This window comes from Condylostylus longicornis, unplaced genomic scaffold (genome assembly GCF_029603195.1).
Source record: "Condylostylus longicornis isolate FDR11 unplaced genomic scaffold, ASM2960319v2 ptg000016l, whole genome shotgun sequence".
NCBI classification, from domain to species: Eukaryota; Metazoa; Arthropoda; class Insecta; order Diptera; family Dolichopodidae; genus Condylostylus; species Condylostylus longicornis.
The window spans coordinates 2,404,382-2,426,745 of record NW_026577985.1 but is presented as its reverse complement, the minus strand read 5'-3'; the positions used below and the strand labels follow the sequence as shown (position 1 = coordinate 2,426,745).

The 22,364-nt window shown below is 25.1% G+C and overlaps 1 protein-coding gene across 3 annotated transcripts in view; it reads right to left on the bottom strand.

Moving 5' to 3' along the window:
* Window positions 1-361: 361 nt before the first annotated feature.
* Window positions 362-22,364, bottom strand: part of LOC129605925 (transcription factor AP-2-epsilon) — a 96,352-nt gene continuing 74,349 nt past the window's right edge. For 2 of the 3 annotated variants that reach the window (XM_055515953.1, XM_055515952.1), the window contains exons 2-9: window positions 18,056-18,286; window positions 17,454-17,621; window positions 10,964-11,017; window positions 5,944-6,151; window positions 3,279-3,468; window positions 1,780-2,044; window positions 1,546-1,713; window positions 362-738 (exon numbers count right to left, since the gene is read on the bottom strand). In XM_055515953.1, the coding sequence (XP_055371928.1) occupies window positions 628-738; window positions 1,546-1,713; window positions 1,780-2,044; window positions 3,279-3,468; window positions 5,944-6,151; window positions 10,964-11,017; window positions 17,454-17,621; window positions 18,056-18,286 (1,395 nt within the window). In that variant the 3' untranslated portion in view covers window positions 362-627. Of the gene's footprint in view, window positions 739-1,545; window positions 1,714-1,779; window positions 2,045-3,278; window positions 3,469-5,943; window positions 6,152-10,963; window positions 11,018-17,453; window positions 17,622-18,055; window positions 18,287-20,131; window positions 20,250-22,364 lie in introns of those variants that run through there. The other variant, XM_055515951.1, reaches the window with a different exon arrangement.

The following is a 22,364-nucleotide window of genomic DNA, read 5'->3' as shown; positions in this document are numbered from 1 at the left end:
GTATTTTCATAATTTTATTACATTTTTATACATAAATATTAGTTTTACAATAAAAAATACTATCAAGATATATCACAAAGTATTCTTTAATTAAATGATGTGAAAAAATTCTATATCTTTTTTTTAATATTTTATCTTTGTTTTAATAATTATATTTTTTTTATTTTGTTTAATTTATTTTCATTTCTATTGAAATTCGACTTAATTTTGATTTGATATACATATAATTATGTACAGCAGCAATAAATTAATAAATTCTAAAAATTTGTGTAATAATTTCTAAATTTTTATTAAGGAAAATTATAAAATGCTGTGTTCTCTCTTTGAATTTTTATAAAATTTTATATTTGTTGAGTACGAGATATCTTTAATTTACACAAAACCTAAAAAATTAATTTTGAAAACTGAAAAAATAAAATTAATATAAATGTGAAGAAAAATAAAGATTAATTTTTTGTTTCATTGTAATTATGTGATTTGAAATAGTGGCTAGAGTTATTTAAAAAGAATATTTAGATTTTTTATTTAATGAGATAATATAATTGTTTTAATTTAAAAAATAGTTCTAATTATAAATTAATTTACTATGATTTATTAAAATTTTTAATTAAAATTTTTAAAAATTTATCATTTTTTGTCGTTGTCCATTTTTGATTTATCAAGTGATGATGAAACCATACCACCACCATTTGGCGGGTAGAGTTTGTCCAAATAATTCAGTGATTCATTTAAGTACGTCTAAAATGAAAAATAAAAATATATTTACTCTTACGTGTTTTGTAGCTTTTATTTAGTGAGTTTCCTAATTAGGAATAATAAACTCTGATTATTTTTACTTTTGACAAACGTAGAAGTTGATTGTTTTCTGAATTATCTTTTGATAAAAGAAGAAGTTTTGTATGTAAATTTTTGAATGGTTTCTGATTTTCAACTATATTATTTGGTTACTGTTATGGTTAATTTTCTTTCAAATCATCTGACATATTTTTAAAAAACGCTACTTAAACCGAAAATTTGGATTGGATTTCGAGAATTATTTAATTAGCATCTGATTAATTTTAAGTTTTAATTCTTTATTTAATTAAGTGTGTTTAAATAACTTGTGCCTAAAAGTTATTGACCCATATTAATCCGTTGCAAATCAGTAGGGTATTGGTATATTTTATTGCGGGTTTTTTAGTTCAAAACTTTTTTAGATTTTGTTTAATCATGAGACTTATCATGATTAAAAACGAATAAGTTAAATATTCTAGAATAATTGCTTAAACTACCGAAACACCGAAAAGAATGTGAATTGAAAATTGGAAAACTTTAACTTGCTCTAGTTATTTCTGCACTGAAATTCATGTTTCTTTCTAAATTCAAAATTTCACAAAGAAAAAAAAAATCCATTAAAGGAAATCTTTATTAAAATTTAAAAGACCGTTCAATTAAATTTGCATTAACTACTTACAATTTTTAACTTTTTTTTACAATTTATTAATTTAAATAACACTTAAATTATATATTGAATAATTAAATTATTATGAAAAGAAAGTATTTTACCTGAAACGCATGTAAAACAGCCATTATTGCTGGTGATCCAAAACCATGGGTTATTAAAGAAAAATGCGTTAAATGACGTTGTATTGACGGATCTAACAAATGTTGTTGTCTACTTGTATATTGCGCTGTCCTATCTTGACTTAAAACTTGCATTAATTCTTTTGTTACCTTTATAAAAGAAATAGTTTTGATTTAATAAAATACAAAAATAAACTTCATTTTTAAGTTCTTTACTTGTTGTGTATGCATTAATAATTCTTTACGTCTATAAGATTCTTGTGGCTCTGTTTGATGTCTAACAATATATTCGGCTAACTGTCGGGCAGGAAATTCTGTTTCACATACAAAATGAAAATCTTTAGCTAAATGTGTTGCTTCACCTTCTACTAAAGATGTTAATAATGTTACATTAGCGGCTTTTCTTCTACCAGCTGGTAAATTTAAACCAATTTTTTCCAGTTTTTCACGTAAAAGTCGGCCACCATTTTTACTTTTTGCTCTATAATATGTTACACAATATTAAACTTAAAAAGTGTTGTTGTACATATTAAATATTAAAAAATTTAAACATATTTTTAGCTTTAATTCTTTCAAAGAATAAAAATCCTTTAATTCAGATTGATTATTTTATGAGTGCCTAAATAAATATTTATATGATATTATCGTAATGTTATTGATAACATTTTGTCTTAAGATGGTCATTAGTGTATATGATAATTATTTTAAAAGAAAATAAAAAATGAGCATTTCCTATAAGCACCTTAATTCTTTTAAAAATTCCCAATTTGGTTTTTTAAACTTTTTTAGTTGTTCATTATCAGCATAATTTATGTGGTTCGGCAAAATCTGTTCGAAGTTTATTTTTTTTTTTAATTTTCTATAACAAAACGGATTACCATTTATTTTACTTTGTGAAACATATTTCATTTGGTCCACTATAATGGTGAAAATTGTAGTATTTCGATATTATAATTTCATTTATTACTTTACAAAAGTGTTTATGTACATGCACACAACTACATATTTCGATTTTTGGAAATATAAGATAGAATCAACTTAATTTTTTTTTCGTAAAAGTGCTCATTGGAAGGTGTAATGGATATTTTGATAAGCACAGCAGTTCAAAGAGTTTAAAATAACATTACTTGTGTTATTGTTAAACGAGTTCGTGATTTTAATATTTTCTGGGCAATTGATGATTTTATCAATACAATTTGATTTTTTTGTACACCTTTTTAAAAAGATTTTTGAAAAATATTAAGATATTATCAAGTATAAGTTTAAAATTTTTTTAAAGGTGGAAAGCTAGGAGGAAAAATGCTATTAAAAAAGAAATAGAAAATTACACTGTTTTTGTTTTACATATTTTTTCAAGACTTTTAATGAATTGAAAAAAAAAATTAAATACATTCATTATAATATTTGGAAGAAAGTTTTACAGAAAAATACTAGTATAATTATACATACATAGTTCAAAGTTCATAAAATTTAATTGGAGAAGAACGCATGGTTTGAAAAATTTTAAAATTTAAATATTTTTTTCCAAAAATTAATTAAATGGAAATTGAAAATTGATTTCAGAGTTTCCGAATAAAGTCTCTAATACCATTCATTAAGAAAAATGCACTTACTTTAATCGACAGCTAAACTTAGATTAAAATTTTAAACTAACACAACAGTTATTGAATCATAATTTTAATTGAATTAAATTTATGAAATTATCCCCAATATACCTTCTCAATACTCCACCCAATAAAGAAGCATTTAAACATTCTGGTGGTGATAGTCGCCTTTGTACTTCAGCTATTGTTACTTTGTATTTAGAAGTCGATGACAATAAACTAAGACGTCCAGGCACCGCACAAAATACTTCACTTGGTGCACCAGTTCCAATATTACTAACATCTTTACCACTTTTTATGCCTATAAATAAATAATAAAAATAAACAAAAACAATTAAGTGAAAGGCAAAGAAAATTTTAAAGAATTCATTAGCGTGTTAGTTTAACACTGAAAATATTATTCAATTTTTTTATTTTTTATTATTACAAGTTTTGGAAATATTCTGTTTTAGCAAACTGACAAGGGTCAGTTATTTTGGAATAATACCGTATCACACTTATTTTTTTTATTTTATACCAAAAATGGTTTTAGATTGAATTGTTAAATTCATTTTTTGTTAAATTCGATTTTCGGGAAACCAAAACTTTTATACAATAATTAACTGAATTTTTAATTTTTATACAAGTTCTGCAAATGTGATATGTTTCAAGAATTAATTATTTTCTAGTTTTTTCATTGACATTAATTGAAATTTTAAATATGAATACTATTGCCATCCAAACATTGTAAATAGAGTAAAAAACATAAAAGGATGTTAAATTAACCTCATTGATTCTGCAAATGTATCAGTTAGGTCAACAATTGTAATAAAGTAAGAAAAATAAAAATAAAATATCGAAATGAGAGAAAAAGAGAGGCTCAATCGTATTTTATTGTAGTGTGAGAATGCATCATAACTTAAAATATAGCCTTATGTACAAGTATATATAAGAATACTTTTTCTGCATTACTTCTTTTGTACCTATGCACATTTTTTGGTTTTTTTTTTATAATTTTTTTTATATTACGAAATTGGACTTATTGTAAGCAAACTTTTATACCATCAACACCACTAGGTATAATAAGCCAGCTTCAGTACGAATAAACAAGAAGGCATACAAACCAGGTGTGTTCTTTTTAACGCCTTGAAAAACTAAAAATCAACAAAGTAATAAGAAAAATTAAATAGAAAAAGAAGGATTTTGTACAAGAGATTCATCTTACAATTGTAAACTGTTGTTTGTTAAATGTTTGTATGAGATGCTACATGATTTTTTACTTTTAATTAAGTTGTGCTGTTATCGTTTTAGTTTTGTTTTTTTTTCTCCCGGTTTTAAAGAAAGAAGGTACTCAATTAAAAAAGACATCATATTACTAATGCTTATATAATGTGCACAGTAGTATTCTACAGAATTCTTTTCAGTTGATATTTGTTATGAATAAGAATTAATTTGACACCTCCTTTTTAAGAATAATAATATGTAAGGATCTTTTCAATATACTTATGAGTATACTCTCTAGTACCAAATAAGTAAAATAGTAAAATTTAACTGAGTTGAAAGCAAATATACTTTTACGATTTATCTACATAATATGTATAGTATGACTAAATATATATATAACTATAAAGAAAACTAATAATTGAAACGGAAGTTTTACTCTTATTTCCTTGGTAAAATAAAATATTTGTAAGACCGTGAAGTTGGTTATTCGCTTCCATAATCATAAAATTGTTGTTTATTTACAAATTATAATTTCCTGCAAAATTATGTTCTAAGTATTTTATTTTTGTATTAGACGATCGTTTACTAGAAGTATTTAGTGTAGCATCAATCAAATAAACGTCACTTAGCCAACAAATATGGGTTATTAGTTACTATAACTAAAATTGTCATCATTATAGATTGAAAGTAAAAGGGAAAGTAAGAGGAATTTTCATAAACACAATACTGCAAAACAATATTGTGATACATACGCAATATATTTTTAACAGTTGTATAAAAACTTTTGCTATTATGAATTTGCAGTATTGTGTTCATTAACAAAAAAAATTATTTATTTTGGGCCAAATAGAGGAAAATTCTTTTTCAGGGAAAATAAAAATTAAGAAAAACAAAAAAAGGAAACTGAAACAGAAAGAAATTTTGTTATTTTTAACTACAAAAATTAACAGGCGAATTTCTAAAAAATACTGTAAAAACTAGTAAGAAAAAGTACAGCTGATTTAACTGCGCTAGCCATATTTTAAATATTTTAAAATATCATGGCTATCACTAAATATTTAAAATATTTTACTAAATATTTTAAATATTGAGTGATAGTTTAACAATGTTTATGAACAAACTTGATTAGCAACATTTGTTTATGAACACAAATATAGCGCATTTATTGCTATATATCAAGATAAACTGCGTTTATGAAACGGCCTAATATCTTTATTAAAAATTAAACAACTCAAACCAAACATATACAACTATTGCGGGGCGAATTAATATAGTATAATGAAAAAAAGCGTAATAAACTGGTTGTATCCACCACAAGGTGATGAATAAAAACTATATCCGAAAACACCTTGCGGCAACGAAGAGACCTCAGGACCAAAAGTTGAAGCCTACTTTCATAAAGCAACCTACAATTTGCACCACGAAGCATCCAACCAATCTGCACCACGAAGAGCAGAGAATGAAGGAAATGACTTTATACAACCTCAATACGATTTACATTTGGAAATCTAATTCTAAAGATTTGGAAATCTAATTCTATTTTATTTAGGTTTATAAAGAATTTTAGTCTTACTTTTAATTAAGGGTAAATCTGACATGAAACCAACATTATCGTCCATTCCAGGATTTTGACCATCATCTACAGCATTTTGTAAAGCATGATGTAAAGCTAAAGGATCATGTTCTTGTCCTAATCGCCCACCATGTGATCCAGCACCACTTATTGCACTACTATAATCACCCCGTCTATCTGTGTAAGGAAAACCATGCGAAAGTTGTGTCTAGAAAAAGTAAAAATACAGATGAAAGCATTTTAAATTTATTAATTTGGATAAAGAAAACATTAAATAAATATTTTAATGGCAGTAGTTTACTTTGTATATATTTTAATTAGTAGTAAAATAATAAAATATAAGAGCATATTTTCAGTCAAAGGAAGACTTGAATATAGTTTACAATTATAATTAATATAACAAGAAGAGATGAAGTTGAGATCTTAATCGAATTAAAACTTTTTTACCACCAAGTTTAAATTTTATTTGAATTAACTTAAGAAAATTCGTAATCACACCTTCATATAGAGCCCCAACGTTCTTTTTTGAATGGTTACTTTTGAATATTGGAACATCCAAATTTATAGTTCTTTTTTCGAATAAACAGTCAAATATTCCAGAAATTTTGTGAAGTGAAATTCAAATTCTCTCAGAGTGCTTTTTTAAACAAGTACGATAATATGTACTCGTACGTACGTAATTTTTTTCTATTGTTTTTTTCGTGGTACAAATTCAATTTCAAAATTCTTGTATAGAAAAAAAATTGAAATTTATTAAAAAATTATTAAAAAGATAAATAAAAAAATGATAAAAATTCCAATATTTTTCAATAACCCAAAGGAATTTTTTCTCAAATTTTGTTTATTTTCTAATAAACCAATTATTCACTTGCATTGTAAAATTTGATAAGGATAATAATCTCTAGTTAAAAGGGAAAAATTTGAATAACTTTCTTTTAATATAAGATTGGGACTATCAGGAAAAAAATGTCAATACAGTCAGATATATTAAGTCAGTGTTTGTAAATATCGTTTATTTTTATTCCATACATCGTCAAAGAAACTATCGGGTTATCATTATTTTAGATATTCGTACTGCTTTATTAATGTAAATTGTTATAAGTAATTTAGTTTAATAAATTGCTGGAGTTCAAATTCTTTAATATTACGTGAAATTTGAATTTTATTAAATTATTAAATTAAGGTCATCATGGCGGGAAATTTTAAACGTTTTAAAAAAATAAGTTTTCAATAAGATTGCATTCGTATTGGTTTTCTTTATTTCATTAATTTGTGTTTAATTAGAAATTAGAAATGTGTTTATATAAAATAATTATGAAATAATTTTTAAATGTTAAAAATTTTTTACTAATACCCGAATATTATCTTTTGCGCATCAAAAATTCATTCCCGTTTCATTCATTGTTTCCGATGTATCGATGTTGACGATATGGCATTAGTCGGATGTGTTCAATTTTGCTATTGATCTTTTTTCTCAAATACATTTTTCTAGCATATTTACCAACAAATTTTTTGGAATTGTGAATTTTTAGTATTGAAATAAACAAAATATACGAATTCACTCTTGAAAGGATTTTCTTTTCAGAAATTTTTATTTTATCTTACGATTTTAAAAAATAAATGTTTTATGTTTTTAAATATTTACTTATTTTAGATTATGTTATGTAGTATTTATATGCATCACAATTTTAAATATCGAGTTTAAATCGTTGAAAATTCATCGATGTACTCGTAAATAATATATCGACATTCTAATATTATCATTCCAACCCTCTTTTCTTTTATAAACTAAAAATCTTAATAATGGTCAAATATTGGGTAAAAAGACGTTGAAAATCGAGAGAACAATAAATTTAGGGAATCATATTTGTTTAATTGTAAAATATTATAGAATTTTACATTGGTAATAAGGTTGTTACAAAATTGTTTAAGTATATAATCACAAATTGTTTAAGTATATTGTGTTTTAATTTGAAGTAAGAATCTTCTTTAAATATTTTAAATCTGTGCCTTTGTCATAATGCAGAGAAACAACTCATAGAGGTATATATATATTATATACATAAACATATTATATATTATTTTGCAATGCATCCTGCAAAATCCAGTACTTGTGAGCCCCACATAATTTAAAAATAATTGTTGTAATTGAAATTATAATTTTGAGAATATAAAGATCGTTTAATTAATATTTATTTTCTATTATTATTTTTTCTAAAAAAGACTTCAAATCTTTGATTACAAGAAACAACGGCCTAAGTCGAGTTTTGGTATTTTATTACAGGTTTTATTTTATTGCAGATTGATTCTTGGATTTTTTTTTATTTTTTTTAACATTGGAGTTTAATTGATATCCTGGCTAAGTATTTTTAAAATCATGGAAAAGTATACAGAAGAGGGGTCTGAAAAAAACTAATCCGTTCCTTCAAAATTCATTTCTCAAAACATTTTTTCGACTTAACTAGTAATTTTTTTTTAAACTATACATACTCGTGCTTATAAGCCCAATACAATAAATGTAAAATAAATGTAAAATTTGATTTTGTCAATTTATGAGCTGATTAAATTATATATCTGTGCGTTCGTCCATCCGCTTATACCCATCTCAATGACAGCTCAGGAATGTAATGAGCCACATTTACTTAATTTTCACAAAATGTTATAATAATGGCACGAAATAATTAGTTAAATGTGGATTTAGTCCAAATAGTGATTCGAGTAACTGCTATTTTACTTATGTCTTAGAACCTGAGGCTTACAATTTTAAAATTTTGAATGAACAATTCGGCAAAAAGACCAATGCGTAATAACAATAAAGTTGGGTCAAACCAATTTATATATATAATAATTGCATATATTTAGGATGAATGTTTTCAAAAGAGTAAAGAAAATTGGATTGAAAAAATTCTGTCTGGTAAAGTTTTTTTCGCATATTATTTTCTTAATTAATGGAACCATATAACAGTAATGCATTGGATTGACGTCATATTTACCGTTTCAAAAAAATAGTTGCCTAACCATGAAATTTTGAGAAATAAAAATTAAACAAAATTTTTCAAAAACCGTATCTCTAACGTGTTCGACATTTTTTGCTTTTTCGACGCGATACATTATCTTTTTTAACTTACTCATACATAATCTTCATATCACATCTGTACTGTTTGTCAGTTGCTTATATAAAAAACAACGACTATTTTAAAGAAAAATATAAGAAAGGCCTAGAACTTTGGAATGCAAATTTGAGTTTTGTAAAAGCAAGTTGAACAACAGTAAAAAAGTTTTAGAGGATGATGTAGCACATTGAAATAATTAATGAAAATATTGCAGAGCTCCAACACAAGTTGTGGACCACCATGTATAATGTTGACATACAAGAGTTATTAGTCGTTTACCGGCTTATCCATATACCAGAACATTTTTGTTTTTTGTTCGAACTTTAGGAATTCTTGTAAAAAATAAAAAAAAACTTTCAAATTATTTAACTGTGTCGATAAATAACGAAATTTTTTTAAATCTATTCATAAAAATACAATTAACATATACACACTTTTATCTACACATATACTTAATGTATTTAACATAAATCCTAAGACAAAAAATAAAAGAGCTTGGAGAAATTCCTAAGCAAAATCTTTTATAAATATTTTCATTCTTGTATAGCTCTTCCTTTTTGTTTTGTTGTCTAATTTTTATGATTTTGTACTTTCTTGATGTCTTTTAGCATAAGAAAATTATTATCCCTATAATTTCAATCTTTATTATTTTATAATACCGTCAGTATTGAATCAAAAATAATACTTTGGTTGAGTATATAAAAGAAAAAGGATTTATTAAAAAATAGTGGAGAAGTATTAAAAAACGAAAAAAAGGATAAGAGTATGTAGGTAAGTGAATTTAATGGTTTCGAAGAATTTTTGCGAGGAAAATAAGATGAAATAAAGAGCAAAAATTGTTTTGAAACTAAAAATTCTTTCTTAAATACTAAAAAAAAATTTTGATGTATTCAAGCATTCAAAAAAAAAAGTTAAACAAAATATTTAAGAAAAACAAAACAGACAGAATTTTCCTAGAATGAAAAAAAAAGAAGTAAAAAAGCTACTCATAACAAAAGGTTTTTTTCAACAAACAGAAATAGTTTCGAAAATTTTAAGTTTCTTTTAGGTTTTTCTTGCAAAAAATTAAAAAGTTATGAAAGCAATCAATAAACATGTTAAAAATATACATACAAATTTGTAACGAGTAAAAATATAAAGTACAAAAATAAATAATTAATTGTTAGCTGTACTTGTGTGATTGAATTAAAAATAATGTCAAATGAGGCAATTTGTCGAAACGAATTATTTAATTGTGTTAAAAAATTGAATCAGGACTATTCAAATGTTCATATTGTTTTATGAGCAACTTTGCAAAACTTTATTTTAATTTTAGTTATAATATGTTTTTAAGATTTATTGGAATTTGTCACATATTGTTTACTCTTCTCAAAGTTTTGTGTATTCGGATATCTGTCAGAAAGTAACACGTTATTAAGGAAATAATTTTCAAATGCAATTATTTTCTGTTATTAAAAATTTTTATTTTGTTTTCCGAAAAACTATTCTATAACTTATGTACATATACGTATACATAGCTTTCAAATATTATTATGACATGCTAGTTGAACTTGGCTAAGAAGAATTTAAATCAAGGAGCCAAAACATTAATTGAACTGAGGAATTTTACTTATCGAGTTGTAGTACCAAGAACTCCAAAAAAAATCTATTTTGGTTTAACTGTAATAAAATAATATCAAAAATCGGTTTCGAAATTGCTGAAACCTCATATAAATCATATGTTGTATAAAGCTATCAGGTATATAAAGGTAATTTTAAAAATTTTTGAATTAGCTTAATTGTTACTAAATTTTTATTAAGAAATTGTCGTTAAAAACTGAAATCTAAGGTTATTTTATTTTTTTTGTAATATTAATTAGTTAAAATTCAAAACAAAATATATTTTAAAAATATATATATATACTTACTTGGTGAAAACTTTCGGTTTGAGCTAAGGCTATGAAATTTTTACAATCCGCCAGCTACAATAAAAACAAGAAGAGATTCAATTAAATTTTGTAGACAATAGCAATATAAAAGTTTGAATTTATTTTTAAAATGTTTAAAAAGAAAGCTAGCGCTTAAGTTTTTAATTGAGATTAGTAATATATCAAGATATTTTTAATCACTTATTTGCAAATTCGATTGAAATTCATGTGTTTTACACATAAAGACATTTTTGTATATTTTGCATTTAAAATAATATAAATCTTACCCAGCTTCCTAAAGAAGATAAGTTGAAAATAGCAAGTTACGTGATCGAGTAATAATAAGTCACAGTTAATAATTCATCTTACTTAGTTGTATATTAGAAAAAATTATGTTTAATGTATTACTCTACGACTGAGTAAATTCATTACTGTCACAAGCAATTTTTATTCTCCTCTGGAGTTATTTCAGAATTTTCTTATTTTCACGATTTTTTTTTATATTTAATAGAAACTATATTAATGTTAATGCTATATGCAACTATATCAATGTTATCTTTTTTTTAATTATTACTGTTAGTTAACCTTCTAATTTATATTAAAATGCGAAATTTCAATTAAGGCGAGTAAATTTTATTCTGTTGTGGTGTAAATTCTGTGAGAAACATGTTTAAAATACTCCATTTGCTGTATTTATTCGGAGGTCATATAATTTAAAATTTTACATGGTATAACATAAAAAATATTCTTCTTTATTTTTCTTGTTACAAAACTTATTGTAGCTTTTATGCACAATACACCTTAGGAAAGGTATGTTAGCTTTGGCATTTTGCAGTATAAAGATGTACATACGTTACATATGTGCTAAGGTCGATTGAATCGTTTTTACTTGCTTTATATTTTGTTTTGAAAGTATCAAGAGAAAATATTAAAACCGGGATTTGAGGTTTTTTGAATCCATCGAAAATTCAAAAAAATATTTAGTAAGTCAAATTTTTAATTTGACTACGAAGTTCATCACAAAAGATCTGGTAGGGTAGGACGTTTAATTTAAAGTTTAGATCGCTTCTGTAAACTGATATTTATATCTTTTGCTAAAAAATAATATTAGGACCTTAAATAGGAATGAATAATTATAATGTACAATAAGTAATTTTAAACTATACGGGAATGGGTGGATGAAATGGATATTCTCGGTAATTTTATATATTATTTGGCATTCTATAAAATATCGTACTTAGTGGCAATGTTTTATATATTTTTTAATTATATACAAAGCTGCATATTTCATTAATTTTTTTGAATGTGTCGAAAATTTTGACATTCTTAAATATGTATTTCGAAATGACCAATTTATTTGTAAAGATACGTAACTATATATTAAAATAATAATTATTATTTGGAATTTAGAAAACCAGTTCTGTAAGTTCGTTAAAGTGGAAATGAAAAATGCGTATGTACCTTTAGGTGAATATTGATGTAAATGTATGTTTGTGTGTATGTATGTATATATGCACGTTAGTTAAAAAAGAAGCAATGCTAATTACAATCTAATTGCCTTAATATTATTATAATGAATCAAGTAGATTACAATAATTCAACATTGATTTTGAACAATGTAAAAATATTACTACGTAGTTGCTCCTAAGTATATGCAAATCCGGTTATTTAACATGGTAAATAGCAAAATGAGTTTGTACTACGCGCGTTAATTTTTGACTATTATTTAAAATTACATTTATTCTTTAGTGAAAGTGTGGTTATATTAATTTCTTATTTAAGATTTCGAATTTTTTTTTGTTCTGCTATATTTTTAAACTGACATTAAGTTGAATTTAATGCCACGTGCTCTATACAACTTGTTACAACAGGACAGGTACTAGTAAATTTGTGATTATCGGAATGATTAACAAAAAAAAGTATGAAAAAGAACTTACAAAGAAATGAAATTTTGGATTTTTCTTTTCTAAACAATCGTAATAAAAATCGACTTTTTTCTATTATTGATTTCAGCCTTTTCTCATTTCCATAGGTTAATATTGCCGCAATTGGATTTTGGAGTTTTTTTCTTCTCTTTCCTCAAATTTGTTTTTTTTTCTTTTTAGTGTTAATATATTGATCTGTAGACCACGAATGAATAATTACTTAACGTTTTATTGTGGCTACAATTGATAGCAGCAGCACTTAGTTTTTAAAAAGTCATTATAATTTACAAAAAAAAAGGCGAGGAGATATACAATAAAAAACTCATTAATATCTTAAAGGTTATTTTAATTCCCTACATATTTCAATTGTACATCCTAATTCTTATTTTTCACTTTACGAAAATATTGAAAATGTGTTATAAAATAAAAATTTGGATGAGAATTTTGTAAGCCTCAAAGTGTGTTATTAATATCGGTGTTATTATAGCGAAAATGGTCATTTGGTCGGTTTAAAATTTAACCTAAAAAATTATCCGTAAAAGCAGTTAGTAACAGTTTCATAACTAGAAAGGAAGGTTAAATAAAATTCATTGAAAATTAGGAACTTTCGAAAAAAAAACGTTCAGTTGGGTATGCGTAAACCATTAAAATTACGGTTCGGACTCTCAAATTTGGAGTTGAGATATAAAGAAATGTGAAACTGCATAATATAGTATCATAAAAACTAAGACTTTGCAGTTTACGAAATTGATTTGTAAGAGAGATAAAAAATAGAACGAGATTATATCATTTTTTCAATGATTTTGTTGATACAGTCTTTAGTGTTGTGTCAACCGTTAGGCAGATCTTTGACAGTAATTGCAATATATAACTACGTATAATAATAACGTGCTATAGTCAACCTGCTTAACTGATCTGCAGGGACTTTTTAATTAAACTGGTTTTTTCAATAGTTCATTGCAATACAAAAAAGGCATTAATAACCGATATAGTTGTGTAAAAAATAATAAAAAGTTAGTTCTTAAAGACATTTTAAATTTTAAAACCAACTAAACGTTTAGTAGAAGCTTAAAAAGCTGTAGTAAACTCTTAAAAAACCACAAGTCGCTTGATAACATACACACTTAGGTAGCGTAATGAGTATTTTAATAATAATTTATTTGAAGAATTAATATCCTCTGATTACGACATGCATAGTATAAGAACACGAAACCGTGTGTCATTCACCAACAATATAAGCATCAAATTTTAGAAAAAGTACATAAAAATGAATTAAATGAATACAAATGTGTGAAAACTACTAACAACAGATAAGTTACTATATCTCGTTAATCAATATATTTTCAAGCTATTTGCTGTATCTAATGTTGGCGCAACTGTGTTACATTTGAAGGACTTACTGTTGTCGCTGCTATAACCGAAATTATTTTATGTGTTAATTTATTATTAACTGCAGGTTAAAGCAGTCCGGTACATTGGATGTTGAAAAAATTTAGTTATTGTCATTAAAAAAGAATGTGAAAGAAGAAGCTGGTTAAAGCTCAAGCAATAAATTATATTTTATAAAATTCCTAAAATTTTTTTTGATCAATTTCACTTCATAATTTTATTGCATAAGTTCAAAATAAGTTTATGTTGCTATCCTAATATTAACAAGTAATTTACATGTAAATTTTTTGTTTTAAAATAATTTCTTTTCATATTGTGTTTTTGTAGAGCTTAAAAAAAAAAACAGATTATTAAGATCCGTTATCATATTGCATACCAGAAAATTTAGGAATTAGATAAATAGGCAGCACGTACCAAAAAAATAAAAAATATCATTGGATTAAGACGATATGGAGAACAAAAAGAATAAACTTAATAAAGCTAACTGAATCGGAATTCATTTTTTGAGAAGGAGGGAGAAAACTGCGCTGTGATCTAATTGTAATCGCGAATAGATAATTAAAAAATCAAATTCAAACTTTTTTCTCCATTGTTGAAATATTGTTTGGAATTTATTCTCTAAGATAATATTTTACTTTTTGTTTTTTTTTTATTAATGCTTTTTGAACAAAGTGTGTATAATGTTTAAAAATGTTAAAAAAATATTGAAACATTTTTAATCCATTGTCGAAAACCAACAAACAAAAAAATAAAATCGTACCGGTATGAACATTTCTTGAATTTTTATAAAAAGAGGTACAGTTTTGGGGAAGTACTTTGAAATTTTGAAAACATTTCTTTTATTTTAATTTTCAAAGCGATTACAGAGTGGAAGGGAGGGAAGGAATGAAAACTTTCAATACATGAATTTCGAATTAAGTTAAATAGATATCAATAATAATGGTCGTAAATAATAGTATGTAAAATGAAAAAATGTAGATTCCCAATTACTGCATTCAATTGATTAGATTTATGTTATTTTCTGCTATTTTTTTTTGATTGCCATTGTAATTTTTGATTTTTTTCTATTTTAGGTTTTCAGATCAATTTTTTTATCAAAAAAATAACACAAATGTTGTATGCCTTCTGTAGATACTGTAATTGTAAAGCAAATAAAATAATGGAGAAATGTAGCGCAATCACTGCTGCTATAAAAAAATTGACCGATAATAATGGGATTAAAGTAGTTATAACATTAAAAAAGAGATACTTTTTTTTATAAGTTGTACTTTATACTGTTATAAAGTGTAGAATTGCGTATCAGTGGGTTCCACAAAAGTTAAAAAAAGTGTTAAGGTGGAGTCTTTTTGTTCAAAGCACACGTATGTATGTTTTTGATATATCGATGTATGAAATAATAATTTTATTTAGAAAAAATTGATAAATCGAAAAAATAATAACGCTTTATGTTTGTTGTTGTGATTTTGTTTTTTGGTTCTTTTTTTTTGGATTACAAGATTCGGATAAAAATGAACATTTTTGCTGTAATCAAGCAAACAGCAAACATAAAATAAATAAAGTTGGGTCAAACCAATGGTTTGTATTGTAGCACTTTTCCCTTCAACAAGTGAAAATTCTGCTTTTAAATACAGTCTATGTGTACCTACCAAACTATTAAAATTATTTTCATTCATATATAAAACTATTTCTAGGATTGCATATATTTAGGATGACGCATATATGCAGTCTTTGAAATAAAGCAAAAATTAATATAAAAATGGGTTAACATAATGCTCAATTTTAAGGGTTAGTTGTGTGAGTTCAGAAAAATAATTATATTTTTTTAATTCATGGAATTTACCGTTAGCTTTTTGCGTTTATAAAAATTTGAAAAAACTTGCGGTTTCGGAAATATAAGGCATCAAAAATTCAAATTTTACGAATTTCAAGAGGCGATAGCTTGAGAGGGGGTGGAGATGGAAAAAAATTTTCTTCTAACGAAATAAACTATTTGTTAATGTCTAAAAGGCCCTAAAATTTCAAAGCTCTACATTATGGGGTCTAGAAGAAAAACGACATCAAAAATTTGGAAAAAAAGAACTTTAGATAACGGTAAATTTGAACGGCCATTTTGTTTTTTTAAAATTTAACTACAGTATACCGCGCTAGGGGAAGCAAGCCACTGCCTTTCTGCGTTTGAAAAATTTTAAAAATGCTTATAGTTTCATTGCAACAAATATTTAAAAAAGGCCATTTTTAGGGCTTTGGGGGGGTATAACTTCTAGAGGGGGGGAGATAGGTAAAAATTTTGTTCTACGGGAATAAGTTTTTAGTGAAGATCTATGTACGTATGAAATTTTAGCTTTCTATCTTCAAGGGTGTAGAAGTTTTGTAAACAAAAAAAGTGTCCACGGACGGACGGACGGACGGACAGAGTGAAACTAATAAGCACTTTTTTCAAAAAATTTTTTGGAAAAGTGCTAAAAACAAAACGAAAAATATATTACGAATAATAAAAGCCCTATAAAATCATAAAAAAAGAGGTCGTGTTCAAATTATTTAGAAGAGTTCCTTTCTAAGAAAATGATACGTAGATATTTACCATATGCATTTCCGCACATACTTTACAATATGCATTTGGAGCTTTAAACACTCATATGTTAAGTAAATCTGATTTCACTAAAAGTGGATTTAACTAAAATTGGTACTGCGATTTGAGAATCGATTTTAATTTTTTAAAAATGTTAGAATCGATTAATTTTTTTTCATATTTTTCAAAACATAAAAGAGCTACCATATTTGAAATATTTTAAAACAACGACCTTTGCTTTGCTTTGAGTTTGGGACAAAAAAAGGTGGTTTTTTTTGAAACAATAATATTTTACTTTTTTATTTGATATTGTTAAAATTTAAAATGGCTGTACTCGTACAAAGTTTTATTTATCAGAATAAATAAATAAATTTTTGTCAGGTCATCTAATTGAAGCAATATTTTTTAAAGAGTAAATACTTAAATCAAATAAATTTTTTGATAATTGCTCTTTTCGGGTCTAGAATACGCCTTCCACTCTTTTTTAGTTATAATGGAAAGTTGATTTAATGAGAAGTCCAAAACGAAGTTTTAATAATCGAAAGAATTACATTTTAACGTGTATGTCAACATGTCCTTAGAAAAATATGAAAATTTACGAACTTACCACATGTCCTTGAAGCTCAGCTTCTCTATGTGACCTATGAATACCCAATTGATCTTGTGTTGATCTTAATCCAGCTAATTGGTTATAATGATGTAAAGGTGCGTGATGTAATGATGATAATGGTTGACCATAAGGATCTGTACCTAAATATTCAAGGGCTCCGTGGTTCTGTAAATATCGAAGAAAATAGATATAATATATTAAATTGGTAAGAAAAAATTCTTAAAGTGCAGTAGACAATGTTAAATTTTTCACACAAATATGGGGACAAAGTGTGCAAAATTATTCTTGACAAATTTACCAAATATAATATTAACAATTATTTTGCAAATTTACAAAATATTTATACGTACTAAATAATTATGGAAAAAAATTAAAAGTTCATAGAATTTCATATTAATTCATACAACTTGTTTCGATAATCTAGATTATTTTAACAATTTATTCCAATATTAAATATGAATTTCGCTTAACTGATTATCAAAAATAAAAATTTTAAAATATGTCTAATGATTGTGTATTGAATTAAGCAAAAATTAATTCGCAAATTTCTGTAAATTATCAAAAAATTATTAACAACCATTGTTTGTAAGATAGCTAACCTGTTGTTGTGGCGGACTTTGTGTAGCATGGTGAAATGGTGGCGGAAAATATGGTGGTTGAAAATCGGATTGTAATGACTGATGGTGCATTGAAGCTGCCGAACTATGTGAACCACTATGTCCACCATGACCACCGGTTGGGCCACCACGACCACTGTGCCCACCTGAGTGTGTTGTATATGCCGGACTGCCACTTGACAGTCCTATACTACCATGACTAGTCAGGCGTTCCTGAAATCAAAAAAATAAACAAGTTAGTTGATTATAGCTCAAGTTTTGCTTTTTCAAAATTAATTTTTTAATATATTTTAATATAGGATTATTTATGTACATATGCATATAATTATAAACTATTATCATAAGTACTTATGATAACAAACTTCATAATTATATTTATTATGATTATATTTATTATTAATTATATTTCATAAGTTTGATCATAAAATATTTGTGAATTTGTATTTAAATTATAAATCATATTCATTTAAACATAATATTACAAAATCTAACCTATTAAATCAAGGGTTTTTGGTATCAGTAAAAAAAGGAAATAAAGACCATTATTTAGTTTCTCTAAGGAGATCTTTTTAGATTAAAATTTTTAAATATGATTGTATAATTATTCCATTTATAAGCGAAAATTAAGGTAAAATACAAAAATATTGGAAATATTGAAAATTTTAACGGAATTTATTTAAACGCTTCAGTTGTACGTAAAAATAAATAATCCTGTTCAACATAAGGTACTTAAAACTTAAAGTTTTGAAATATTTCCAGTTTTTTTTTGTAAAAATAAATCAGTTTAAAAAAATTCCCAAAAGAATGGCCGTCGGTTTTTCACATTTTTGAATATAGGTTTCGCAGGATGATTAAGTTTCATCATAAGCTTCAATCATAAGATCAACGGGAAAAGGAAGTGTTTGAAAAAATATGATTCTTCATTGCTTGTTATATGTTACATTATTAAATATTTGTTTGTTAATTTTCTTTTGATAGAATTATTGAAACGCTTTATAATTATTTTCATTCAAATGGTCAACCTTAAAATTAATACAAACTTGCTAAGTCATAAAAACTTTAGAGAAAATAAAATTATTTTTGAAATGCAATTTTCAATTTAATTTTAATTGTTGTAATTTGCGGAAAATAAAGCGCGAATGGGGTGCATGAGTCTATGGTTATATAGTTTAATAAATTTGAAAAGTACTATATATTTATAGTTTTAAATTGGCCAAATAGTTTGATTTTTTAAGATATAGGTACAAGTTTCTTCAGTTACAAGTTTTTAACTTCAGTTTACAAATTTTTAAATACTAATTTTTGATACTTGAACTTCTGGTTTTGAATCATGTTCATGAAATCAATTAAAATTAATTAAGTCTGAAATAACTTCTAGCAAAAACACGTTAAATTGAATATTTATACTGTGAAATCATACAATTTTTCAAAGGTAACAACTAAATAATAATGTGATCCTCTCAAATATTAGGAATTACAAGGAAGTTCCAAGTTATAAGGAATTTCAACTTAAAATATAGCTTTTTTATGATTTCTAATAAAATAATAATAAAGTAGATTGCAGATTATTTTGATTTAGGTAAATGCTTTCGCATCTTAAACATTGTCATATTTTAAAATTACAGAGAGATGTAATGAAAAAATTCAATTGCAATGGAAAAATTCCAACTTTGTGATTCCGTGACATGAAAACATAGCGATCCCTGTAATATTAAGATATTGTTCATCAATAAAGGTAGATCTTACGTCAAAATGACTTATTGAGTATAATTAAAAGTGAATTACTGGATAAGTCTAGCTGGCCGTATAAATGTCCTATTTTATTGATTTTTGCGAATATTGTTTTAAAACTATGTAAGTTTAAAGTTATACCAAGAATTTTTAATAAGACATAAATCATATATTTTAACAAAAATAAGAGAGATTATCTACCAAAAAGCAGGTTCCCCGACAAATTAATTGACTTTTTCAGCAAAAGTTTTGATTATTACTAAAGATAAATTAACCATGAATTTAGGCATTTCTCTAAAATTTTAAACATCTTTTCAACAACGTTACCTGAGTATCAATGACTGTCGGCATATCCACATAGGCCAGAGTCATAATAAATTAAATCCTAGATAATCTCTTGAGCGATTAAAGTATTCCTCAAATTTGAATAGGTGTTCAATAATTAACTTTTCTTTGTTTTGAAATTTTCACAGCATTATTGATAATTATTATATAAATAAAAAATTTTTTTTTTTTCAAAAATTATTTTAATTGTAAAATTATATATTTTAGATATTTTCAAAAATTCAAAAATACTTTTATTTATTAATTTCATATTTATTTATTCAATTCTTTTATGAAAAAAAAAACATTATTTTCCCGTCGGGAATTCACAATTAATTTTACATTATTTAATTGATCTTGCAATTTTTTCCATTTTGAATTTTAACTATCGAAAAATTCATGTTATGTTAACAATATTGTAAATATATTTAAAAAATATTGTATACATATATCCTTTCTTTTACTGTACGTTTTCCGAAAACCGTTATATGTATTTAAATATGTATAAACAATCTTGTAATTTTTCCAGTTCAACTTATAAAGATAAAAGAATAATCATTATTTTACATTACGAAAAAGCGAAACACACCACATTCAATTTTGAAATTAAATAAAAAAATCGCAAATGGTTTTCTACCAATGGTTGTTCGTTAACTACTAACTGAACCGTCGATCAAAAATATACGGTTGCCATCTTAGACTTTTAACTATTAAAAAATAAAAAAAAAAAACAATAAAAGAAGAAAGAAGAAAAAATAACAATAACATAATGTGTACACACCACGTTTTTATCTAACAGAGTACAATCATTTCATGCTGAATAGATTGGATAGGAGTGAGCAAGACAAAGATATTATTTTTTCTCAGTTTCTAAGATACTTATAATATAACTGAGTTGAGTTGGTACAAGATATACATAGGTAGGTAATAGGAGTGTGTATAAATGAAAAAAAAAGTGCGCACTTATATATGAAAGTGAGTAATATGCCTTTTTTCTAAATTATCCAGTATGTAAAAAATACTAGAGTAGTGAAAACGCGTTGTCACTAAATTCATACATACATAAGTGAAAATTTATCAGAAAAAAGAAAAAATACCAGGACCTTCACTATTTTGCTAATATTTTTTATAAAAATAACGACCAAATTTTTATAATAAAATTTCAATAAAATCTCATTTACATAAATTTCAGTAAAATGTATGTACTCGTATCTATGTAACTATACAATAAAAATTGATTCTTATAATAATTATGCAGACTATTGAAATATGTACATATATGTGAACACACATTCATACAAGCTATAGGGATCTGTGAGTAAAATGCTAACAATTATTATATATACATATATGTATTTCTTTGTGCTGTCTGTTTGGCAGTTTGTAACTTTTTTACGCGAATTCTTATCACTCACTCTCAGCAATGTCGTAATTAATTCAAGTGTTTTTTTCTTCGAAAATGGACGTTGTAATCATGTAAATTGTATAGTACATTGAACATGAATGTGCACACATATATGTACGTATGTACTTTAAAACTTCAGTTGTTTCATTCACGTTTTTTGCTTTGTTCAAAATTTACACAACAGATCCATAGGTAATACGCTGCATAAAATATATCTACGTTGTTTCTCTCTTTTAAAGGGTGAACACACACACATTGTATATGTTTTCAAAGTAAATGTTTAGAAAGATTTGTTGATAATTTTGATACATGTATGAATCAACAAAACAAAAATAAAAAAAACATAATATGTATATACATACCTAGATGGTTATTGGCAATGAATTGCGCGGATCATAAATGAATCAACAAAAAAGCTAAATACATACGCACAGATTCATTGTGTATAATTATATGTTTGTAATCTTGTTTTATATGAAAAATTAAAAAATCTGTTGTTTTGTACTAATAAAAATAGATAACTTGTTAGTACAGACATACGAAATTTTCGCTGTGTGTAAGCTTTACATTAATATTTTTTTTATAAAAACATAACTTATATATGTATCCACCTTTTAATTACATACATATACATTACATGTGCTTGTTGGGTTTCTTAGAATTTGTATGGATCAAAACTAAAAGAGAGAGTAGTAATATATAGCTATTATGAATACACATGCATATTATGTACATATGTATATAGATTTATGTTTATATTATGTATATTAAATAATAGAATTAAAATATAAATTTTTCTGGTCTGTTCAATTTCAAATTTTTATATAGAGA